This window comes from Suncus etruscus, chromosome 4, assembly GCF_024139225.1.
Source record: "Suncus etruscus isolate mSunEtr1 chromosome 4, mSunEtr1.pri.cur, whole genome shotgun sequence".
In the NCBI taxonomy this organism is placed as follows: domain Eukaryota; kingdom Metazoa; phylum Chordata; class Mammalia; order Eulipotyphla; family Soricidae; genus Suncus; species Suncus etruscus.
Genome location: NC_064851.1, coordinates 70,519,644 through 70,542,573, shown reverse-complemented (window position 1 = coordinate 70,542,573; position 22,930 = coordinate 70,519,644). Strand labels below are relative to the sequence as shown.

Genomic DNA, 22,930 nt, shown 5'->3' with positions numbered 1-22,930 from the left:
ATAACATGGCCTTGTGACATTATCTAGATTCCAGGTATGCATATTTGGAAATCAACATGTGTGTTCCCCCTTTCCAGATTTACCCCCTCAGATTTACTCCACTTCGCAGCCACATCTTTCCTCACCACTAATTGGTCTTCTACTTCAAAAATCCATTCTTATTTTATTATATCTTTCAACCAGTTTACTGTGAGAAACTAATAGAATATATATTGTAGATATAAACGCAAATATGATTCAGTCCTTCCTTTCAAAAAGCCTATTAGGGTAAGACAATGGTAATGTAACAATTTCTACTTTACATATTTTAAGATTGTGAACAGTGATTGCTTGTAATATCTGACCTTCATATATTTTTAATTTGTATGACTCTTGCTTAGCAGTGTGCTTGAAAATACCCAACCTATTGTCCTAATCCAAACTGACCAATTTTTTTCTCTCCCACCCCCCCCAAGCCTCCTGCCCCTTCAAACTGACCATTTTTTAAGTATCTTAATCTTTCTCCAGTTTTCTGATCTATAAACTAGTATAATAGCTATCTTTTCACAGAAATTTTTGTGAGATGATATAAAATTTTATTCAATATTTCTATAAATGTAAAATAGTATATTTAAGCTATCTTAGCTATCATTGTAGTTCATATTTAAGAGAGGTTTTATGTATTTTGTTTTTGTTTTTTTGGAGTTTTTGTTTTGTTTTGTTTTTTTGGGTCACACCCAGCCGCACTCGGGTTACTCCTGGCTATGCACTCAAGTCTCTCCTGGCTGGCTCAGGGGACTATATGAGATGTAGGGACTTGAACCAGTCTATCCTGAATCAGCTGCATCCAAGGCAAACGCCCTACCGCTGTGCTATCTCTCAGGTTCCTTAAGAAAGTGTAAGTGCAGTAGTTTCCTATATTTTATGCTTTTGGTCAGTGTAGCACTCTATTGATTCATAAGTAGAATTCTTGATGATTTTTATAATTAGTTCTGTCAGAGTTCTCTTGCCTACAACAATCAAATTTTTGACTTGTTTGAAGCTAATTTAAACAAAATTATTTATCTTTCACAATAAATGGTTTACAGGTGGGATAAACCTTCAGTTTAAGGAAATTACTTAGGTCTCAGCTTCTTTCCATTATTTTGCTCTGCTAATGCTCTTGGCCATTTTCCAACTGGTTTTAGGGCTACCTGTTCAAATTTAAAGAGAGACAGATATATCTGCAGCTCATGTCAGACCATGAATCAATGAGACCTTTCTTCCAGTCTAATTGGGCATGTGCTTTCCCCTTACCACAGCTGTTGTTAGGGGCATGGTCTAAGTTGATTGGCTTATCCTAATCGTAATTTTCCTGGGATGTGTGCTGTTACCTCTTGAGTCACAGAATACTGAACAAGGATGGGTTTTATGGATAAAACAAAAGAGAGTAAAATGAATATAAAAAACATGACACATATATTCAGAAGAATATTATTTGTCAGTATAAAAGAATGATGTCCTGATGTTGGTATTTTATGAGTGAACCTTAAAAAACAGTAATGGTAAATAAAGGTCACAAAAATAACCACATATAAAATACTTCATATGAAATATCCAGGATAGTCACACATATATAAAAAATAAACTTTGGGGGACCAGCATGATAGTACAGTAGGTTAGGCACTTGTCTTGTGCGCGGCTGACCTGGGTTCATTCCCCCAGTATTCCATCGAGTCCCCAAGCCCTCCAGGATAACAGGTGAGCACCGCCAGGAATGGCACAAAAACAAAAGCCAAAGAAAGTAAACTGGTTGTCAAGAGTCAGGGTCAGGATTGCGAAGACAGAGAAACACAGGTAATAATGGTAGTGAGTGTCGAGAATACAAACAACAGCATTCCTTATAACATCTTGCAGTAGACTTTATATATTAGGATACTGTTTTTCTTTCAGGTTCATGGGACAGTTGGAGAACCCTGGTGGATTTGGGTAGAAGATCCAACAAATGATCATATTTATCATTCAGAGTACTTTCTAATTCTAAAAAAACAGGTAATTATATATCTCTGTGATTGTACCTTATTATCTTGCTATTATAAAAGATATATATGCTAAATGACGATCTCTGATTTTACTCATTTCAGTGTACATTCATAGTTCTACTGAAGCTTTATTTACATTTATAGGAAAATAATTATTAAATGTTATAGTATTGATATATTTAATATACTCATGAAAAATTGAATTGTAATCTTTGTTATGGTTTGAAGTATGGCTTCCCAAATGATAGAATATGTCAGCTGACTGATACAAATAATACAAAAATAAATAGGTAATAATTTTGGGTTTTACATGAATACTGCACTAAAGAGTATTTAATCACATTATGAAAAGGACATTTAGTTTTAAATCCTCTGTAGGTCCTAAGAGAAGGATTCAGCTTGATGTTAGCATGTCTCTAACATTGATGCTTCATTTGTGATTTCTTGCTTTATTAAAGAGAAAGCAGGCTTTAGGCTGTGAGTTTTGGCTACTAAGAGTAGAAATTCACAGATATGTTTTGTTTTCAGCATATTAATATTTATGATCGCCATCTATTTATGCCTGGTGATTCTTTTATTCCACTAAACTGTGATAGAATTTAAAGAAAAAGACTTAAAAGCTTGGTAAAAGTCATAGATTTAAGTTCATGAGTTAATTTGAGAAAATTCTGATGTTGAATATGAATGATTAACTTGGTAATTAATACATGATATAAATATGTGCTATAAATTGAATATAAATTTTATCTTTTGAATTAGGTGTTCTCAGGAAAAATCCTCAAATTTCTACAGTATCTGAATATTTCAGCTTTTGGAAATCCCAAGATATTTCCTTTATCTTTTATATCTTACCTTAAATGCCATTTTCTTAACAAAATAGACAAATAAGACCTTTACAGTATTAGAATATCCATATTTACTTTAGGCTTTATTTCACGTTAGGTGATTAATAAAGAAGCCCAACTGCTGGTATTTACAATCCCTATTTTTGAGCCTCTGCCTTCCCAGTACTATATTCGGGCAGTGTCTGATAGATGGCTAGGAGCCGAGGCCGTATGTATTATCAATTTTCAACACCTGATTCTGCCAGAAAGACATCCTCCACATACAGGTAACGTAAATGAATCACTGATTTTCCAAAATGTTATTTCAATTAATGTTGAAAAGTGACTGATTTAAAATGTTTGAGTTAAAATAAAAAATGTGATTTGTCTGTAAAGTTTTTAAAGAGACAGTTCTTATTCAAATCTACGAATTTGCCTAGTTTTCATTTAAATTTCAAAACTAAGAAAAAAGACTTGGGCCGCATGCAAGGAAACCAGAATTTGATCCCATCACCACAAGACCTTCAAGTATAGAAGGGTATAGATCTGGTGTTATTAGCAGCACTGCAGGGCCTAGTGCACAACAGCTCAGGCCCTAGCGCTGAACCACCAGCCTGGTTGCCCAAATATTGCTGGAAGTGGTATCTTTGCTCTGTAAGCATCATTTGGGAAACCCCTTTTCACCAAAAAAAGAAAAAAGAAAAAATCAATTAAAAATCAAGCAAGGTCAATTCTAATAATTGCAGCAAGCGTGGGACCCACATTTTATTTGGCTTATGTGACCTCATCTCTGGTTTTGCCTGTAATCATTATAATTATAATTTTTCCAATATCTTGTTATTTTCATTGCATATCATTTAGCATTTAATTTTTACTTATCTATGCTTTTGTTAGTTTTCAACTAAACTTTTGAAATCTAATCTCCTTGTTTTTATTACAGTTAAGTTAATGTTATTTCTAAGGCAAACACTTTATTTTTTTATTGAAATCATTATGATTTACAGTTCTTCATAGTTTGGTTTATGGGGGGGCACACATGGTGACATCAAGGGTTCTTCAGGTTATGTGCTCAGAAATTGCTCCTGGCTTGGGGAACCATATGGGAAGCTGGGGGATCAAACCGTGATCCATCCTAGGCTAGCGCAGGCAAGGCAGAAGACACCTTACCGCTTGCACCAGTGCTCCAGCCCCAAAAGCAAAGACTTTATTTTAAACCTATTATTATTAATAAATCAAGATGAGGGGTTGGAGCAGTCATGCGGTGAGTAGGGCACTATTTATGTTTGTGGTCAATGCAGATTTGATCTCCCAGATGGGTCTCCAAATCCCACCAGAAGTGATCCCAGAGTGCAGAGCCAGGAGTAGGGTCTGAACACCAGTAGGTATAGCTAAAAACCACTGCTCCAAGCAAAAATTAAAATGAATTGTAAAGTTATTTTTTCCTTTATATGTTTTGCTTTCACACACACACACACACACACACACACACACTCTCACAGTAAAGGTAAGTCAATAAGTTATTATCGCTACAAAATGGATTTGTGGTCAGTTTGTGTTTTATGAACAAATATAACCTTTGTATTAGTTTTGTTCCTCCACACTAACAGCATAATGTAATGTGCAATGTCATATAAATGTCTTTATTAATCATAACTAAAAAATACATGAGTGCTTTCTCTGTTTTTACTTAATAAAAGAAGTAAAATTTTATCAATGTTTATAATGATATTTTTAAGCAAATACTCCAAATTTCCAAAAGAATGTATAGGTATTCAAATTATAAAACTAAACTATCAATTTTTGCAAACAGCACTATTTACAAATGACACTATAATAAACATAAAAAAATTTCAAGAGTTTACTAAAAGCTAATAGAAATAATGAATATAAGAGGCAGGCTACAGAATTATTATTCAAAAATCTGTTGCTTCTCTGAGGTATTAAAGAACTAGCAGAAAAAAGTCCAAGTTTAAAATTTCATCAATAAAATGTAAATACCTCAGGAAAAAATTAACCGAAATGAAAGACTTGTACTCTAAACATTATGGCACTGTTTAAACAAATAGTAGGCACAGCAATGAAAGCATTCTCAGAGCTCACAAATTAGAACTAATTTGCTTTAAAAACCATATTAACAAAAGCTGTTGTTTAGTGCAGTCTGAAACAAACACAAATGGTATTCTTCCCAGTAATAGAATCAAAAATCTTAAAATCTATGTCAAGCTTTTTTTTCCTCCTAAATAGTGAAGGAGTGTTATCATTTTCCAAAAAACACAATTTTAATACCATGCTAATTTTCCAGTTATCATGGTACATTTGCATATCTTTCAGAATTACTGGATCTTCAGCCTCTACCAGTCTCAGCTTTGGGATGTGATGCATATGAAGCACTGTACAATTTCAGCCACTTTAACCCTGTACAGACACAAATATTTCATACTCTATATCATACTGACTGTAATGTCTTACTTGGAGCGCCCACTGGATCAGGAAAGACTGTTGCAGCTGAATTAGCCATTTTCAGAATCTTCAACAAGTACCCTACCTCAAAGGTCTGTTTGATGTAGTTATTTACTTATATTCAATGACAAAGCAAGCTTATGATTTTTTTTGTACAATTTTATTTAGGCGCCTTGATTACAGACATGATTGTAGTTGGGTTTCAGTCACAAAAAGAACACCTCCCTTCACCAATGCAGCATTCCCATCACCAATGGTCCAATGTCTATTCTCCCCTTCCCCCACCTGTATTCGAGACAGGCATTCTACTTCTCTCACTCATTAACATTGTCACAATAGTGGTCAGTGTAGTTATTTCTCTAAGTGAGCTTCATATCTTGAGTTGGTCCTTCCAACTAGCATCTCTTTTGTCTCTGGACATTATTACATCAATGTTTTGTTTTGTTTTGTTTTGGGCGGGGTTTACACCCGGCAGCACTCAGGGGTTACTCCTGGCTCTGTGCTCAGAAATCGCTCCTGGCAGGCACGGGGGACCATATGGTATGCCACTGTCCTTCTGCATGCAAGACAAATGTCTTACCTCCATGCTATCTCTCCGGCCCCGACTGTAATCTTTTGTTTTTCTTAAAACCAATAGATTAGTAAGTCTATTCTGTATCTATCTCTCTCCCTCTGACTTATTTCACTCAGCATAATAGATTCCATATACATCCATATATAGGGAAATTTTATGGCTTCATCTCTCCTGACAACTGCATGATGTTCTATTGTATATATGTACCACAGTTTCTCTAGCCATTCATCTGTTGAAGGGGATCTTGATTGTTTCCAGAGTCTGGCTCTTATAAATAGTGTTGCAGTGAATATAGGTGTAAGTTTATAATTTTATTTAAAAAAAAAAAAAACGGAAAACAGTTCCAGGGGAAGCCAGCTCAACATTAGAATAACTGGCCACAAGGAAATGTGCCTTATGTATGCTTGTATGATGAAACTTTATCATTAACAGTTTAATAGCCATGATACCTAATTTTTTTAAATAAAAGAAAAGAATATGTACCTTAAACTTTATGGGATTGAGGAGAGAGTTGGTGCACATTTTGCATGTTGGAGCTTGTTTTAGCTCTTTGGCACTTCGTGGTGTTCCTCTAAGGACCATCAGGAAGGTATAGCTCCCTCCTCTAAATTTTGGAGCTAACTTTTTAAATGATTTTCAGTGAAGGGCTTTTCTGTATATCAGTTTTCTTACTAGTCAGTTTATAGTGTGTGATTCATTAGGAAACTTGTTAGGACAGCGATTGAGTTCATCTAAATTTGAACGATTTTATAAAGGAAAGAATATTTTTAGTGAATTATATGTATGAAGAATATAAACTAAAAAACCAGATTGGGAAGATTTTTTTGTTGTTTGGAAGCCACACTCAGTGATGCTCAGGGGTTATTCTTGATTCCACACCCAGTAAACACTCCTGGTGGTGTTTGGGAGACCATTTGGTATGCCAGGGATCAAACCTGGGTCAGCTACATGCAAGACAAGCACGCTACCCATTATACTCTCTCCATCCCCAGAAAAAAGAACAAATTTCTTAAAACAAAAGGGTGGACTACTTAAATTCTGTATGTGGTATGTTTTATAAAATCTGCATTAGAGCTTAATTCTATCATTGCTCTTCAGAATTTTTGAAATTAGTAACTTTTTTGAAAGAGTTAAAATTCAACTAACCTTACATATTTACTAGAAATCCAGAGTCAACCTCCCTCCACCATTATAACAAGAGTCTGTCTCAAGCCTATGTCCTCCCCCAGCCTGCCATCAAAACAGGCACCCTTCTTAAGTTTGGATTTTAAAGTCTCATGATTTTATTGTTGACTCTAGCTTGGATATTTAGTTCTGTCCTGTCTTAACACCAACAATGCATCTCAGGTCCTTAGCTCCTTGTCTCCCATCATATTATGTCTTTTTCTTCCCCACTTTATTTCTTTCCATTTCACACTATATTCTGGGACCTAGAGTGTTCACAACAACCACCATTTTTAAATAATTGCATTTCTTCATTCATTTACTACAACCATGTTGCAGCATATTGATTGCATGCATGTTGCAATCATGTTGATTGCATCATTTCTTACAACTATGTGTATTTCATTGTATATACATAATACATCTTTATGATCCACTCATCAGTTGTTGGACAACTAGGTCAATTTCAACTCCTAACTATTGTACTAAGTGCTACGATGAATAACAGTGTGTCTATATCCTTTTAGATGAGTGAGAGTTTTGTTCCAAAAGCATAATTTCTGTGTTATATGGGAGCTCTATTTTGAGTTTACTGAGTACCTCCATACTATTTTACATAAAGGTTGGACCAGGCAGGATTCTCAGTGGATGAGTGTTCCTTTTTTAACAACATCCCAGCTAACACAACTTATTCCCAATGTTTTTTATATGTGCCAACCTCACTGGTAAAATATGATATCTCACTGTCATTTTGATTTGGATTTCAAACCTAATGATAAGAGATAATAAGCATATTTTTCATGTGCCTATTGACCATCTGTTGATCTTCCTCAGTGAGGTTTCTAATCTTGTTCTCCCTATATTTTTGTTTTGTTTTGTTTTGTTTTTTATTATTGCGCCACACTTGGTGATGCTCTGAGGTTACTCCTGGCTATGCGTTCAGAAATCGCTCCTGGCTTGGGGGATCAAACCAGGTCTGCCCTGGGTTAGCTGCATACAAGGCAAATACCCTACAGTGCTATTGCTGCGGCCCCTGTTATCCCTAATTTTTAATGGGGTTTTTGGATTTTGTGGGGTTAACTTTGTGAGTTCTTTGCATACCCTAGATATCAAACCTTTATCTGATATGTTGAGTGGAAATATTCCCTCCCACTCAGTTGACTATCTTTTAATTTTAGCCCTTGTTTCTTTTGCCATACAAAGATTTTTTTGATTTGATGTAATCCCATTTATTCAGATGTTTCAACTACACTTTCATTATGATAAATTTTATAGTTTCCTTTTATTTGAAAATGTCACTATTTTTATAGAAGCCTTTTGACTCTCTTCTAGGCTGTATATATTGCACCCTTAAAGGCCCTAGTACGTGAAAGAATGGATGATTGGAAAGTTAGGATAGAAGAAAAACTCGGTAAAAAGTAAGTTCTTGTTTTTTGTTTTTTTTTTTAGAAAAAATTATTTAAATAATCTAAAAAGAACAAAAAATTCTACAGAACAATTGTGTTGTTGAATTTTAGAGGGCCTGAGATATAGTGTAGCAGGTAAGGGGTTAGCCTTTCCTGGGTTCAGTCTCACATCACATATGGTCCCCAAGCTCCATCAGGAGTGATCTCTGAGTAGGTATACCCCCCAATTTTCTAATTAAAAATTACAAAAATAAAGTTGATTTCATGGTCTTTTCTTTAAAGGTATTAGAACTGCCATTTTAATATTATTAGTATAGAACCTTAGGATTAGCTCAGTGACAAATGTACTGCCTTACAAGTATGAGACTGTGAGACCAATCCCCAGTGCTTTCCAAGTAAGCCACACGTGCTCCCTGCATTTCAACTACTTATGACCCCTAGTACTGCAGCAAAATCTTTGATTTCTTGCACACTTCTAATCAGAATAAGTGCAAGCACTGTGACTAATGAGTGTCTGCCGAGCAAGCACCATAAGCAAGCAAATGTGCAATCTTGTGATGACAACAATAAAGGAAAGAGGAGGATGCTGTTAATATTCTCATTATTTTCTGATTGAAAATGAAACTCTTAAATTACATGATGCAAATACATCTATTGTGCAAGATAATTCTTTCCAAAGTTTAAATATAAACCTAATTTTTTCTTTCTTATCATTCAGAGTAATTTTGAAAACAACACAGAAGATATTTTACATGTAAATAATTTACCCCAAAATATAAAACCCATAAAAAGCATGATTTGGGTGGGCCTTTGGTACAAACACCACTGTTTTCAGTGGCTTCTCCTGACTTTTCTCTTTTTTTTTTCTTTTGGAATTTTTTTGGGGGTTTCACACCTGGTGGCACTCAAGGATTACTCCAGGCTCTGTGCTCAGAAATTGCTCTGGTTGGCTTGGGGAATCATGTGGGATGCCGGGATTTGAACCACTGTCTGTTCTGGGTAGGCTGAGTGCAAGGCAAATGCTCTACCACTGTGCTATTTCTCTGGCACCTTCTCCTGACTTTTCTGAGGGGTCAATATTGGCTATGCCTGAGAGAATGTTACTGGGTTTAGCTGTACATCTTAGTCCTTATACCAGGGGTGGCAAACAGGATTTTGACCCTCACTCAAAATGGCAAAATTCAATATTTTTTTAATCAATTATTGTTAAAATTATATGCTTTTGTGTATTTGTCTGTTTTGACAGGTCACTGCATGGTGTGGTTCTCTGACTCTCACAGATTAAAATTTTGGCTCTTTGTGTTGAACTAGTTTGCCACCTCTGCCCTATATTCTCTTGGGCCAGTAGCATGATTTCAGTAAAATATGTAAAAATTACACAAGACATATAGCTTTGTTTTTGTTTTTGTTGTCATAATGATGAAGACACCTAGCGATGCTCTCAAGCACTGGAACCTTATCCCCTGGTGCCATGTAGCACAAATATGTGAAGCAAGACACAATGGAAGACATGTTCTATCATCCTTACTATAACCCTTACCCCAGTAGTGCTGTTTTTCAATAGCAAATTGAGGTAACCTGAGTCAATAGGTTATCACTAAATTAATTTTACATTCATACAAAGCATTATATCACTATATAAAAGATTGAGTTATTTGTATTTTGAAGGTATGATCTCCAAAATATTGCATAAAATGTTTTAAACATTCTCTATTTGTCTTTTTTAAGATGAAGAGAACTAGAAAGATAGTACAGCAGATAAAGAACCTTGCACAAAGCCAATAGATGATTGATTCCCCAACACCATTGTTTGCTTCTTCAAGCTCTGCTAGGAGTGAATCCTAAACACAACCAGATGTGATATAAAAAAATAATTAAATAAATAAAAGAAAGAATTTTAATGATAATATAAATATAGAATTGTTTCAAAATGAGAACTGAGTGACTAGAAATGGTATATCACAGAGACTACATATTCTTAAAATTTCATGTACGTGTTACATGTTCAATATAGGTAACAAAAATAATAATGGATTAAAAATACAGATACTCCTTTCTTAACGACCAAGTTCCATTTGGTCGTTAAGCGAATTGGTCATTAAGTGAGGAACTGCATGCACTGTATACAGTAGTACAGTTTATGCATAGTACTTGACAATACAGTATTGTGAATCAGTAAAATAACGAGAAAGATCAAGCTGAACACTTCCACTTGTTTTAATTTGCATAGGTTGTGTAATTTACACACAGTACTGAAATATATTACAGTACATAAAGTTAATAAAGTAGGTACATTAAAGCACCAGAAACCACAGTACTGTACTGTAGAGTGTACAAGATGGAAAAAGGATATTTAAAATAAAATAAAATAATGGTGAAGAGATGGTCATAAGTGTGAGTGGTTGCTAAACAGGTAGGTCGTTAAGCGAGGAGTATCTGTATGTAAAGGCTTTCAGCAGGAGCAGAAGCACAGCAGAGAGAGGTTTACCTTGCCTAATGTCAATCTGGTTATAATTCTTGGCACCTCATATGGTCTCCTGCAAGGTGTGATCCTTGAGCATAGAGCCAGGAGTAAGCCCTGAAAACCTCTGGGTGTGGCACCCCCACCAAAAAAGAAGGTGTGTATACCTATATGTGTGTATATAAGATATATGTGTAAACATATATGCATTAGATAAATAGATAATCTTTAGGAACATTATACCTGGAAGAACAAGTATTGTCACTTTTTTGTTTTTGTGTTAATATGTAAAAGGTATAAAGAATATTCACTGATAATACAATTATTTTAATATAGCTCCTGTTTTTTTTTTACTAAAATGTTGAAATATGTTCAGAATCATGTCACATATTTTCAGCATCTTGTATTTTTTTTTGTTTGTTTTGTTTTGTTTTTTGTTGTTTTTTTTTTTGGTTTTTGGGTCACACCCGGCAGTGCTCAGGGGTTGCTCCTGGCTCTATGCTCAGAAATCGCTCCTGGCAGGCACGGGGGACCATATGGGACGCCGGGATTCGAACCACGGACTTTCTGCATGAAAGACAAATGCCTTACCTTAACGCTATCTCTCTGGCCCCATATTTTCAGCATCTTATATTTAACATGTTAAATTTTTCCGACTACAGAATTTCAGTCTAAAAATGACATTTCCACATACACATTCTTTTCGGGGTTTTTTGTTGTTGTTGTTGTTGTTGTTGTTTGTTTTTGTTTTTTTGGGGGGGGTTTGGTTTTTGGGTCACACCTGGCAGCGCTCAGGGGTTAATCCTGGCTCTGCACTTAGAAATTGCTCCTGGCCAGCTTGAGGGACCAAATGGGATTCCAGGATTGAACCACCATTCATCTGCATGCAAGGCAAACACCCTACTGCTTTGCTATCTCTCCAACTCCAGCATATACTCATATTCTTAATGAAATGCTTTCTTATTGCCCTAATAAGTTATCTATTCAGCATATGCAGAAGAAAGTAGAAGTTCAACTCTAAAATCACAAATGGTAGAAATTTTATAAACAGAGCAAGTTTGGTCACCTGCATATTTTCATAAAAGTTAGATTGTGATTTGTAATTATTTGTTTTTATTTCATGGGCAGAAAGAATTGAAGTCAGAAAATTTCAAAACCAAAGAGGTTAAAATAGGTTTAAACTTTATAAATTTAATTTTAAAAGGTATTTTTGCCTTTCCAAATTCTTATGGTACCAAAACATTAAAGGGAACATTTTTATTCTAACCCTCTAGAGTTATTGAACTAACAGGGGATGTTACTCCTGATATGAAGTCCATTGCCAAAGCTGATCTTATTGTCACCACGCCTGAAAAGTGGGATGGAGTCAGCAGGAGCTGGCAGAATCGGAACTATGTAAAGAAAGTCACTATTCTCATCATTGATGAGATCCACCTGCTTGGTAGGTACCATAGTACTTGAAGCAGTTTGCAAATTGTTTTCTTACTTTCAGTATCCAGCAACATGTTAAATGATTAACAAGCATTATTCTTATTTTCTAGGGGAGGAGAGAGGCCCTGTTCTAGAAGTCATTGTATCACGAACAAATTTTATCTCATCACACACTGAAAAGCCTGTGAGAATAGTTGGATTATCTACTGCATTAGCTAATGCCAGAGACCTTGCTGACTGGCTCAATATTCATCAAGTAGGTAGATGATGGATAGATTGGCATGTAGTACTGTGACTTAAGTAGCTTTATTAAAGGGGCTCTATACCATTACAAACATAGGTAAAAACTGAACTTGGTTACTCTCATTTTCATGCCAGATGGGCTTGTTCAATTTCCGACCATCAGTACGTCCAGTTCCATTAGAAGTTCACATTCATGGCTTCCCAGGTCAACATTATTGTCCTCGGATGGCTAGTATGAATAAGCCTACTTTTCAAGGTAAGCTTCATGTTGTTGGAATTAAACAATCGTCATTGTTTTCCAGAATCATCAAAGGGCATTCTAAATCATTCAGGTTTCTTTGAAAGGGTGTTTATTGCTCCAGCTTATTCAGATATCTAAAACGGTCTCAACTATTAAAAATTCAATATTTGATAAATGGTAGTATCTTAGTAGTACAATAAATCTGTATGATTCATAAAAGTGATCAAAAATTATTTGTATTAAGGTGTTCTCTATGGTAGCTGGTAGCTTGAACAAATAAGTAGAAACTTTAAGGAAAAAAAAAAGTCATAGTTTTAATTTTGACCTGAAACCATAAAACTTACACATTTTAGGATTATTTTGCAATGCTTCTATTTCATTCTTTTTTTTAATAACAAATTATATAAGCAAGAATGCATTAAGAATAATTCTTACTTTATTGAAACATGTTTTGTTTATACTGCATAGGAATATTTATTGTATCAATTAAAAATAACCTTCAAAATAAATTCTCTAATGTGAACTGCTGCTGATTGTGAGGTGACAGTTGTGAGGTGACTTTTTAGCGGCTGTAATTAGCCTTATGACAGAAGCAAAGTATTGATTGTGAACTAGAGACCAATCTTGGCAGTTCAGATTATTTACACCTCCACAGAAGCAGTGTACAAAATCACTAATGAACAATAAATCTGCCGTGAGCTGTTCAGCTACACCTGTTCTTGCAGCAGCAAAAATCCATTAAATGTTGACGTTTAAAACAGAGGCATTCATTCATGGTTATGTGTACAAATGATACCAATATTGTACTAATATGTGCATTTTGGACATTGCCTCAATAAAAGGATTTATCAAGACCATTTAAATTTGATAATAATCTGATAAATTCTGAGTGAAGAAAATTAATGAGTTTATTTATAATATAAAGTTTTGTTGAGATCTGTTCTATTTATGTGATTGCATGCCAATGATTACAATGGAACATTTGTTTTGTGTTACGTAAATTAACAAATAAGTGAAATACTTAGATGTATCTAGATATGGCATTGGTATAGCAGCAATCCTTATAAATTATTGTACCTATAGTAGATAACTATATATCTTTGAGCTTAGAAATAAGATTTTATGATAGCTTTATTTCTTACTCTCAGGATATAAATATAGTCATGTCAAAATTTCCATTATAAACCTTGTTTCCTAGCCCATAAAAAGCAATTCTGTAACTCACATTTCACAACAGAAATTACAAGCAGCTTAAACTTTTTTTTATGAAGTTTAAATATCTCTGACTGTTTTAAGAGAGCCCTGCAGGCATAAGATAAATCCTACTCATGCTGTCTGCTCCATGTTTTGGTGCCCTCATACAATTCACCCCTAAAAACAACTTTATTTTCAGTTGGGTCAACTGATTTGTTCTGACTCTTAAAGTATAATCTTGTTTTCAGTCGTATTACCATGGTTTCAAACTGCTGCTGTCATCTTTCCTGTCTTTTTCCCATGTGCTCAGATAGATTTCAGACTGTAATAGTCAACTATCTTTAATTCTCTTGTTTTTCCTCTCAAAATTTAATACATTTTTTGTAAAAGAATTTAAGAAAGGAGAAACAGCTTATGACTTAAATTTTACCATTTGTTAATACAAACTTTTTTCCAACTTCTGGTAAAATACAAAAAATGAAAGTAATTTTTGTGGCTTTTCTTAAACAGTTTTTATCACCCTGGAGCACTTGACTGTTCCCCAGATGTCAGCACCAATGAACTCTGTTCATTCTTTAAGTGAACAGAAACGTAACTCCAGAATAGAACATTTTACCTGAGAGTTTGTTTGTACAAATGTGAGTAGAGAGTCCTAGATTTCTAGTGTTTCTTTCTTATGCAGCTCAACAGAACTAGGAATAATCAGAATTAAGTTCCCTGTCAAGACAGCATGCCTTGGTAGGACCAACTCGTTCTCCTTCCCTGTCATTCTACCAGTGTGCTGTTAGGTCAGATCCTTTGAATAATGGCATATTTTGTGACCATATAAAATTTTCATGAAATCATATACAGCAATGGGGTTTTTTGTTACTCCCTTGATATCTAAATTAAATTCAGAATCCAATAAAAATGTCTTGCCATTTTATTTTCATAACTTTTTCAATAGCAATTAGAAGCCATTCTCCAGCCAAACCTGTTCTGATATTTGTTTCCTCAAGACGTCAGACTCGTCTTACTGCTTTGGAATTGATTGCCTTTCTGGCTACTGAAGAAGATCCAAAACAGTGGCTGAATATGGATGAAAGAGAGGTTAGCACTATATTTTACTTCTCTGTGTGTTAGTGTTTCTGTTGCAACATAATAGAAATTACCCATTCATTGATGTTTTAATCTGTACTAAAAATCGATATTTGGAAAGACCAGAGAAGAGAATATGGAATTCTTCTCTTTGTTTGTTTTGGGGTTACACCCAGCAGTGCTCAGGGGATACTCCTGGTTCTGCGCTCAGAAGTCGATTCTCTCAGCTCAGGGAACCATATGGGATGCCAGGATTCGAACCACCATTCCTCCTGGGTGTGTAAGGCAAATGACCTACCACTGTGTGCTATCTCTCCAGCCCCTCTTTCTTTATTTTCATTTTTATTTTTATTTTTGTTTTGTTTTGTAGTCACTTCTTGAAGTGCTCAGGGCTTACTTCTGACTGTGTTCAGGGATCACTCCTGACAATTGTCCTACACACTATACTGTACTCTTTTTTTTTTTTTTTTTATTTTTAATTATGAGGACAAGGATGCAAAGAAAGAGGACAAGGTAAAGTTACAGTGAAAGGACAATCACCCATAACATAATTCTCAGAAGTCCCCTTGCTGATATCTTAACTTTGAAATTTCAGCCGAAGAACCAAAGAACATTAAGATAAATAAGACAGAATCCATGTACAATTACTTTGTCCCTCAAGTCCCCAGATTGTAACACATTATAATATTTCTTAACAGCATACAAGGCAATCTAAAGCCATAAAACTTACATAACTCCTTAAACATTACAGGCATAGTATTTTTTTAATTTCCATATACATGCATATTAGCTTAAGTTAACCTCAAATTTTAAGTGGGTTCTTTTTAAGGATCAGAGTCAAAGGAGCACAGTAAAAATGGTGTTAGGCAATTGTTGTTTGCATAGGCCCATCAAAATATGAGGGACATGGAAAGAAATAACCTTGGCCTAAATACAAAGAGACCCGACCCCTGAAGACTCCTGGCACAAGACCAACTCTCTAAGCTCCAGGCAAGCTAGATCGTCCAATCCAAGACATTGTCTGTAGTGCCAACACACTTTTATTTTTCACACAGACTCTGTTGGTATCATGTTTCTGTATTAAAGATCCTGGAATCTGCATATCCTACATTGAAGTCAGGATGTGGAGCGTCCTCTCGTTTCACCTCACAATCAAAGGGCAATGCAGGGAGCCCTGTCCTGTAAGCAGGTCATTGTGGTTGTTAAGTCTTCTCAGTGTTAAGGGAAGTCTCTTTTAAGCAGGTCGATGTCTGAGCAGTGTAGGGTATACTGTACTCTTACCCCCAGAAATCTTCCATCTTGATCTGAATATTGATAGTTTAATGTCTTAATTTTTACTATTTTCTCTTTTTTTGTTTTGAGCCACAAATAATATAACAGTAGTTATTTTATAACTATATTTATACTTTTTTCCCTTTATCGCATATTTAAATATTGCATATTTAAATAGTTGATTTTTCATGACCTTTCAATTTTTCCTACCCTTATAGAATTTATAGTAACTATGTAAAAAAAAAAAAAACACATGCATTATTGAGCACTGAACAGTTTAAAAAACTGACTGGGAAGATACAGTGGTTCATTTCTTTCTCCAGAACTATATATGCCCCCACCCCTCACCGACACAACCAGAAGTGATCCTAAGCAGAGTGAGGAGTAATCCCTGAGTACTGCCACATACAGAACCTAAGTTAAAAAGAAAAGAAAAATATATAGAAACCAGGCCAGAAATAGTACAAAGATCAGAGCACTTGTCTTGCATGTGACCATGGCTATGATAATGGTTCTAATCACATACAATTTTCCAGTTCTGTAAACCATTGAGAACTGCCAAATACTGCAAAATAAAAATATAGGAAATATATATTTACAAAATAAATATATATATATAAAATATATGAAAAATATGAATTTTGTTTGTTTGGGGGACATACCAGCAGTGCTCAAGGGTATGCTGATTAATAATATAATAACATAGATATATAACATGTATATATAGACATATGTGCATATACATTGTACGCACATTATTCAACCAACAGGTAAATATATCAATATATTAGGTATATGTGTGTATATTATAAATACTGATATTTCAAACTGTTTTGCATAGGAAATTATGATCTTGTTACTAATAAGTAGCAGATCCCCAAATTAACATCGTATAAAGCTATCACATTTCATTCTAATACAAGGAGTCATATGATAGCTTTATATAATGTTAATTTGGGGATCTGCTACTTATTCGTAATCATCAGGGAGATGCAAATAAAAACAACTATGAGGTACCATCTCACGTCACAGAGATTGGCACATATCACAAAGAATGAGAATAAGCAGTGCTGGCATGGATGTGGAAAGAAAGGAATTCTTATTCACTGCTGGTGGAGATGCCGTCTAGTCCAACCTTTATGGAAAGTGATATGGAGATTCCGCCAAAAACTGGAAATTGAGCTCCCATATGATCCAGCTATACAACTCCTAAGGTTATATCCTAGGAACACAAAATTACAATACAAAAATCTCTTCCTCACACCTATATTAATTGCAGTGCTATTTACAATAGCCAGGCTCTGGAAACAACCAAGATACCCTTCAACAGATGAATGGCTAAAGAAACTGTGGTACATATACACAATGGAATATTATGCAGCCATCAGGAGAGATGAAGTCATGAAATTTTCCTATACATGGATGTACATGGATTCTGTTATTGCTGAGTGAAATAAGTCAGAGAAAGAGAGAGAGAGACGCAGAATAATCTCCCTATGTATGGATTTTAAGAAAAATAAAAGATATTTTTGCAATAATTGTCAGAGACAAAGAGGAGGGTTAGAAGGTCCAGCTTACGATATGAAGCTCACCACAAAGAGTGGTGTGTGCAGTTAGAGATATAACTACACTGAGAACTATCACAACAATGTGAATGAATGAGGGAAATAGAAAGCTTGTCTCGAATACAGGCCGAGGTGGGGTGAGGAGGAGGGAGATTTGGGACATCGGTGATGGGAATGTTGGCAGTGGTGAAGGGGGCGTGTTCTTTACATGACCCAACTGCAATCATATTTGTAATCAAGGTGTTTAAATAAAGATATTAATAAAAAAGAAAGAAAATCACTAATAATAATAAAATATTTACTATAATATAATGATAAAAAGGAAAGTTATTGTCTTCTTTCAGATTTCATTACTTAATATGTGCATACCAGATATTGATTTTAAATAATAATTTTTAGATCAGAAAGTAGTTTTACCAAGAAGAACTATATTGTTTTCATAATATGTTCAAATAACTTAGAGCTAAGCAGTATTATAGAAAACAAATGCTGAAAAATAGACATATTGATTATTGGCAATTTTATTCATATGTACCATCTACCCAGGACCATTCTTTTTTTTATGCTTCATTCCTAAAAGTGTTTCAAATGAAGATTTTTCTTTGAAGTCAAGGTACAAAGTACATACCTACTGAACATACTTTTAGATGTTTTATCCAAGTATATAAATATAGACTGCATTTAGCACATCTGTGACTCACATTAATATCAAATATGAACCTCATGTGCTCTTCCAAGCTATAATAGAATCCTATTCTTGGAGGGGGGTTAATGTACAAGGGTTAAAGAACTGTGGTCAGTCCATTCATTTAATAGAATCACTTCTCTGTCTCAGAACAAAAAAATTATCTGAAAGAATAATTAGAACCATAGAATTCACTTATATATTTCCAGTTGCTTTGTAGATTTCCACCCCCAACTGGTAAAATAGGACTTTCAAAAACAATGTGATTTCTAAGCATTTTTTTCACCAACCCATCTCAGAAATTAAATTAAAGAATTAATCTTATAAACAGGTATTTATATTTTAATTTCATAAATAATTTAAAATAGATTTTTAAAAGCACCTTAATCCTGTCTGTTTTTTCTTGGCTAGAAGATCCAGCTCCATTCCTCTTGCTGTTCTTTGTGTAGTTTTAAATTGTGCACTAGATTGGTGTTCTTTGGCAGACCTAGGTACACTAATTAGGACTCTAGTATAGTTTCACAGGAGGCAGGGTATACACAGCAAAAGTTATCGTGCGAGCTGTGGAAAAAAAGTGCCTGTGGAATAGGATAGCATCCAACTCATTCTGCAATTAAATGACCTTCCACTAGAAGAGTCCATAAACATAGAAAAGGGATCAGGAGGGGAGAAAAGAAAATCTAAATCAAATCAGAAGAGGGTGGAAAGAGAATATTAGTGAGGAAGATTATCTGTAATATATGCTACATCATTTCTTTGCACAGACAAAAATGAATTAGCCATCTATCTTAAGTCTACTTAAGTATCAGAGTTAATCATTAGGAAGTAGAAATACCTTCCAAATGGTCATTCTTGTGAAATCATGCCATAACATGGGAAAGCCCCCAAAATTATATTCCTTTCATATTCAGCATTAGGAGAACTTAAGTTGTGATTTCAGACATTGGTGGATATTTGGATTTTTAGTTTGATAGACATTACTTTTCACCATTTAATTTTTGCATCACTTTTCTACGTTTCACCTCGAAGACAAAAAGGACCTGAGCTTCAGTCCCTAGCTTTTACAAAAATTAGAACACATCTTCTTCCTTTGGGCTCTACTGCAAGAGATTTTTCAGGGACAGACTGCCCATAAATAGCAAAGGTCCACTGCAGCCTGTCATCCATCTTCATTTATACCCCCACTTTAAAACTATTTTAAAATTTTCTTCTAATAACACATTTTTTCTCATTTCACCAAAAGACCATCACCCGACCAGAATCACTTAAAATTTTATCACTTAATCCTTTAATACCAGATTCCATGGTTCTATCCGGTCACCCTCTGATTCTCTTGCAGTCTCTTTTTAATTGTTCCTAGCAAGTAAACTAAATAAAAAAGTTACCTATAAGCAGCAATTCCACATTCAATAATGGAGGGTAATGTAAGGCTGGAGGAAATAAGCTAGCTAAATCATGCCTCTCTAGTTATATACACTAAACATCTGTGTAAATAATGGTGTCATTTTATTGAAAGGGGTAGAACTAAAATATAGAATGGAAAGGAAAGAGGAAGTTTAAACTTTAAAAATATTGTATGGTCCCCCAAGTCAGGAGCGATTTCTGAGTGCATAGCCAGGGGGGGACCCCTGAGCGTCACTGGGTGTGGCCCAAAAACCAAAAAAATAAATAAATAAAAATATTGTATTGAAGACATGTTAATCTGTATGACCAAGACTTTCAATTAGATGTACAAGACAATTAGATATGAGGCCTTCAAAACCCAGATGTGAGATGAACATAGGAATTTGAGAGTATCGGCATAGAATAAGCATAACAGCAGCCTTAGCATGTGAGATCCTCAACAGAGAATATGGGGATCTAGAGAGCAGGTTTTAAGGGCCTCTGCCATTTCAGACTTATGTAGAAAATGAGGAGCTGGCAAAGGGCACTGTGAAAATGAAGTGACAAAAAGACTTCTAGTGTCCTAGAACACTAGAAGAGAGGAGAGGGCTTCATGAAGGAAGGAGTGCTTGACTACATCAGATGTTAATAGGAATTGAATGAGATGAGAGTCGTGATACACTCACAGGATTTAGCACTTGGACGTACTGGACAAACTTGGCAAGCAGAGTGAGTGACAGGTTGTGAACAGAAGCCAGTTTGGAATGAATTGAATAGTAAATTTATAGAAAGGGAAGGAAATGGAAGCAAAAAGAACTACAACTACTATAAGCTTTGTTATGTAACTTCATTAATATTGTCATTTAACACCTAGCAAGTATGGTCTGTTGACTTCTACCAGATATTCTGCAGTCTGATCTAACATGCAGGAGTGAATAGTGCTAGATATGGATAGTTGCCAACCTATAACTCAAAGATAAAAGAGCAGAACGAACAGCTATTCTCTAAGTGGGTTTACTAGCTGAACTGAGAACAGTGTCTTCCTGTTTCACTTGTACCATGAAAGAGAGGCATATCTGGGAAGGGAAAGCATAACCTGACTAAAGATTATAATATTACACTCTTCCCCTGGAAGCCCTTTTGTATTTTGCCAGTTAGCTGCACAATTGTTTGATTCTTTTTTCACACTTTTAGATAATATCCAGGTAACAAAAAGAAGAATACATCAGAGATATTGCTCTAATTTTGGTTGACCTTATAAGTAGGGTTGAATTTGAATTTGGTTCATAATGCAAAAATTCCATCCATAGTGCTTTCTGTTTAGATAGTTCTCAGAACTCTAAACAACTGATCCATAAAAAAAAAAAGATTAGATTAAGAATATTTAGTGTCAAATAGTTATTCTCTACAGATCTGCTGAGCACTGGACATTTTAACTCTTTTGGACCTCATGGAATAATTGTATAATTAAGAGCGGCTTGAAGATATAAGGGTGTTATATTTTATTTTTGCTTCAGTAGTTATCATATCATGGCTTTTCAAAGCAGGAGGCAAAACTTTTAGTGCTTAATAATAATTACTATATTTAGACAGTATTTCATAGTTCAGTAGAGACATTTATTTCATTCAGTCATGAATTCTGGGAGAGCTGTATTTATTATTTAGATTTTACAAATTTAGAAACAATAATAAAGTGAGTTTCCCAAAACACAGAGCAAGTTAAGTGGATAAGCAGATAAGATATTAGTAGTATTTGTGAAAAAAATAAGATTCGGACACAGAGCCAGTGGTTACTTACCCTGTCACAAAGTATATGGAATAAACCAACTAGAGAAGATGAAAAAGCCAACGTTGGAGACAAGAATACTTGATGAAAATAGAAGCATAATGGAGAATGAGAAAGTTTATAGCTAAAATGTCAAATAAAAACAAATGGCTTGATCTATGCCATTCTCCGTCATTAAAAGTAATAGTTTAGAAAACAGGATAATCATAAATATCTGTTATTTTTATGCAGAGAGATTTGAGTACTTAAATATTCTTTAAAAATAGATGTCCTAATTGTGAAATCCTCAGCTGTGAAGTAATATGTTACTCATTATTTTAAATCTTAGTCTTATTTAAACTTATAGATTAAAACAAAACTCAGCCCTAAGCTAGTGAAAATACTTTTACTTCAATTAGTGGTTTGAAGTATTCCTCTGATTCTTGTAGTAATTAGAGCATTGTGATTAAGAGCATCTAGAGCTGACTGATCCTGACTCTGTGATCATATTGTTTAACCTCTGATCCTTATCACTTTACTTATAAAAGGATAATAATAATCCTTTATTCTCAATACTGTCAGAATTAAATGTGTTAATATGTTTAAAGTACTAAGAGCAGGCCAGAACAGAGTTTAGTGTTGCTGCCATTACATTATACTACAATACTTAGTAGGACCTTATAAACAGATTCTTTTTTCTAAAACCTCTGGACTTAATATTTTTATTGCCTTTTGTTTACAGTCCTTCACAGATAAGATTACTATTAGTAGTATTTATCATTTATAATTGTTGCTATAAAAAATTCAGTTCTGACATCTCCTGCTTTATTTGCCCCACCTCTTTTACTTTGGTTCTAGACCACACGCAGTAGTATTCAGGAGTTACTCCTAGCTCTGCGTTCAGGAATAACTCTTGAAAGGCTCTGGGGACCTAATGGGATGCTATGGATTAAACTCAGGTTGGTCTCTTACAAGGCAAATACCCTATGAACTGTGCAATCACTCCAGTCCCTTTATTTGCATTTTAAATGTTTTCAATATATGAAACTGTTCTCCAAGTATATGTTGGAACCAGAAGTCTTCAAAAATGGGGCCGTAGAGATAGCATGGAGGTAAGGCATTTGCCTTTTATGCAGAAGGATGGTGGTTCGAATCCCAGCATCCCATATGGTCCCCCAAGCCTTC

The 22,930-nt window shown here is 34.8% G+C and overlaps 1 protein-coding gene across 1 annotated transcript in view; it reads left to right on the top strand.

Moving 5' to 3' along the window:
- Positions 1–22,930, top strand: part of ASCC3 (activating signal cointegrator 1 complex subunit 3) — a 329,628-nt gene that overhangs the window by 202,752 nt on the left and 103,946 nt on the right. The window contains exons 22-29 of the mRNA XM_049771320.1: positions 1,912–2,010; positions 2,943–3,111; positions 5,156–5,376; positions 8,355–8,440; positions 12,164–12,330; positions 12,431–12,576; positions 12,699–12,819; positions 14,945–15,087. Coding sequence (XP_049627277.1) covers positions 1,912–2,010; positions 2,943–3,111; positions 5,156–5,376; positions 8,355–8,440; positions 12,164–12,330; positions 12,431–12,576; positions 12,699–12,819; positions 14,945–15,087 — 1,152 coding nt within the window. The remainder of the gene's footprint in view (positions 1–1,911; positions 2,011–2,942; positions 3,112–5,155; positions 5,377–8,354; positions 8,441–12,163; positions 12,331–12,430; positions 12,577–12,698; positions 12,820–14,944; positions 15,088–22,930) is intronic.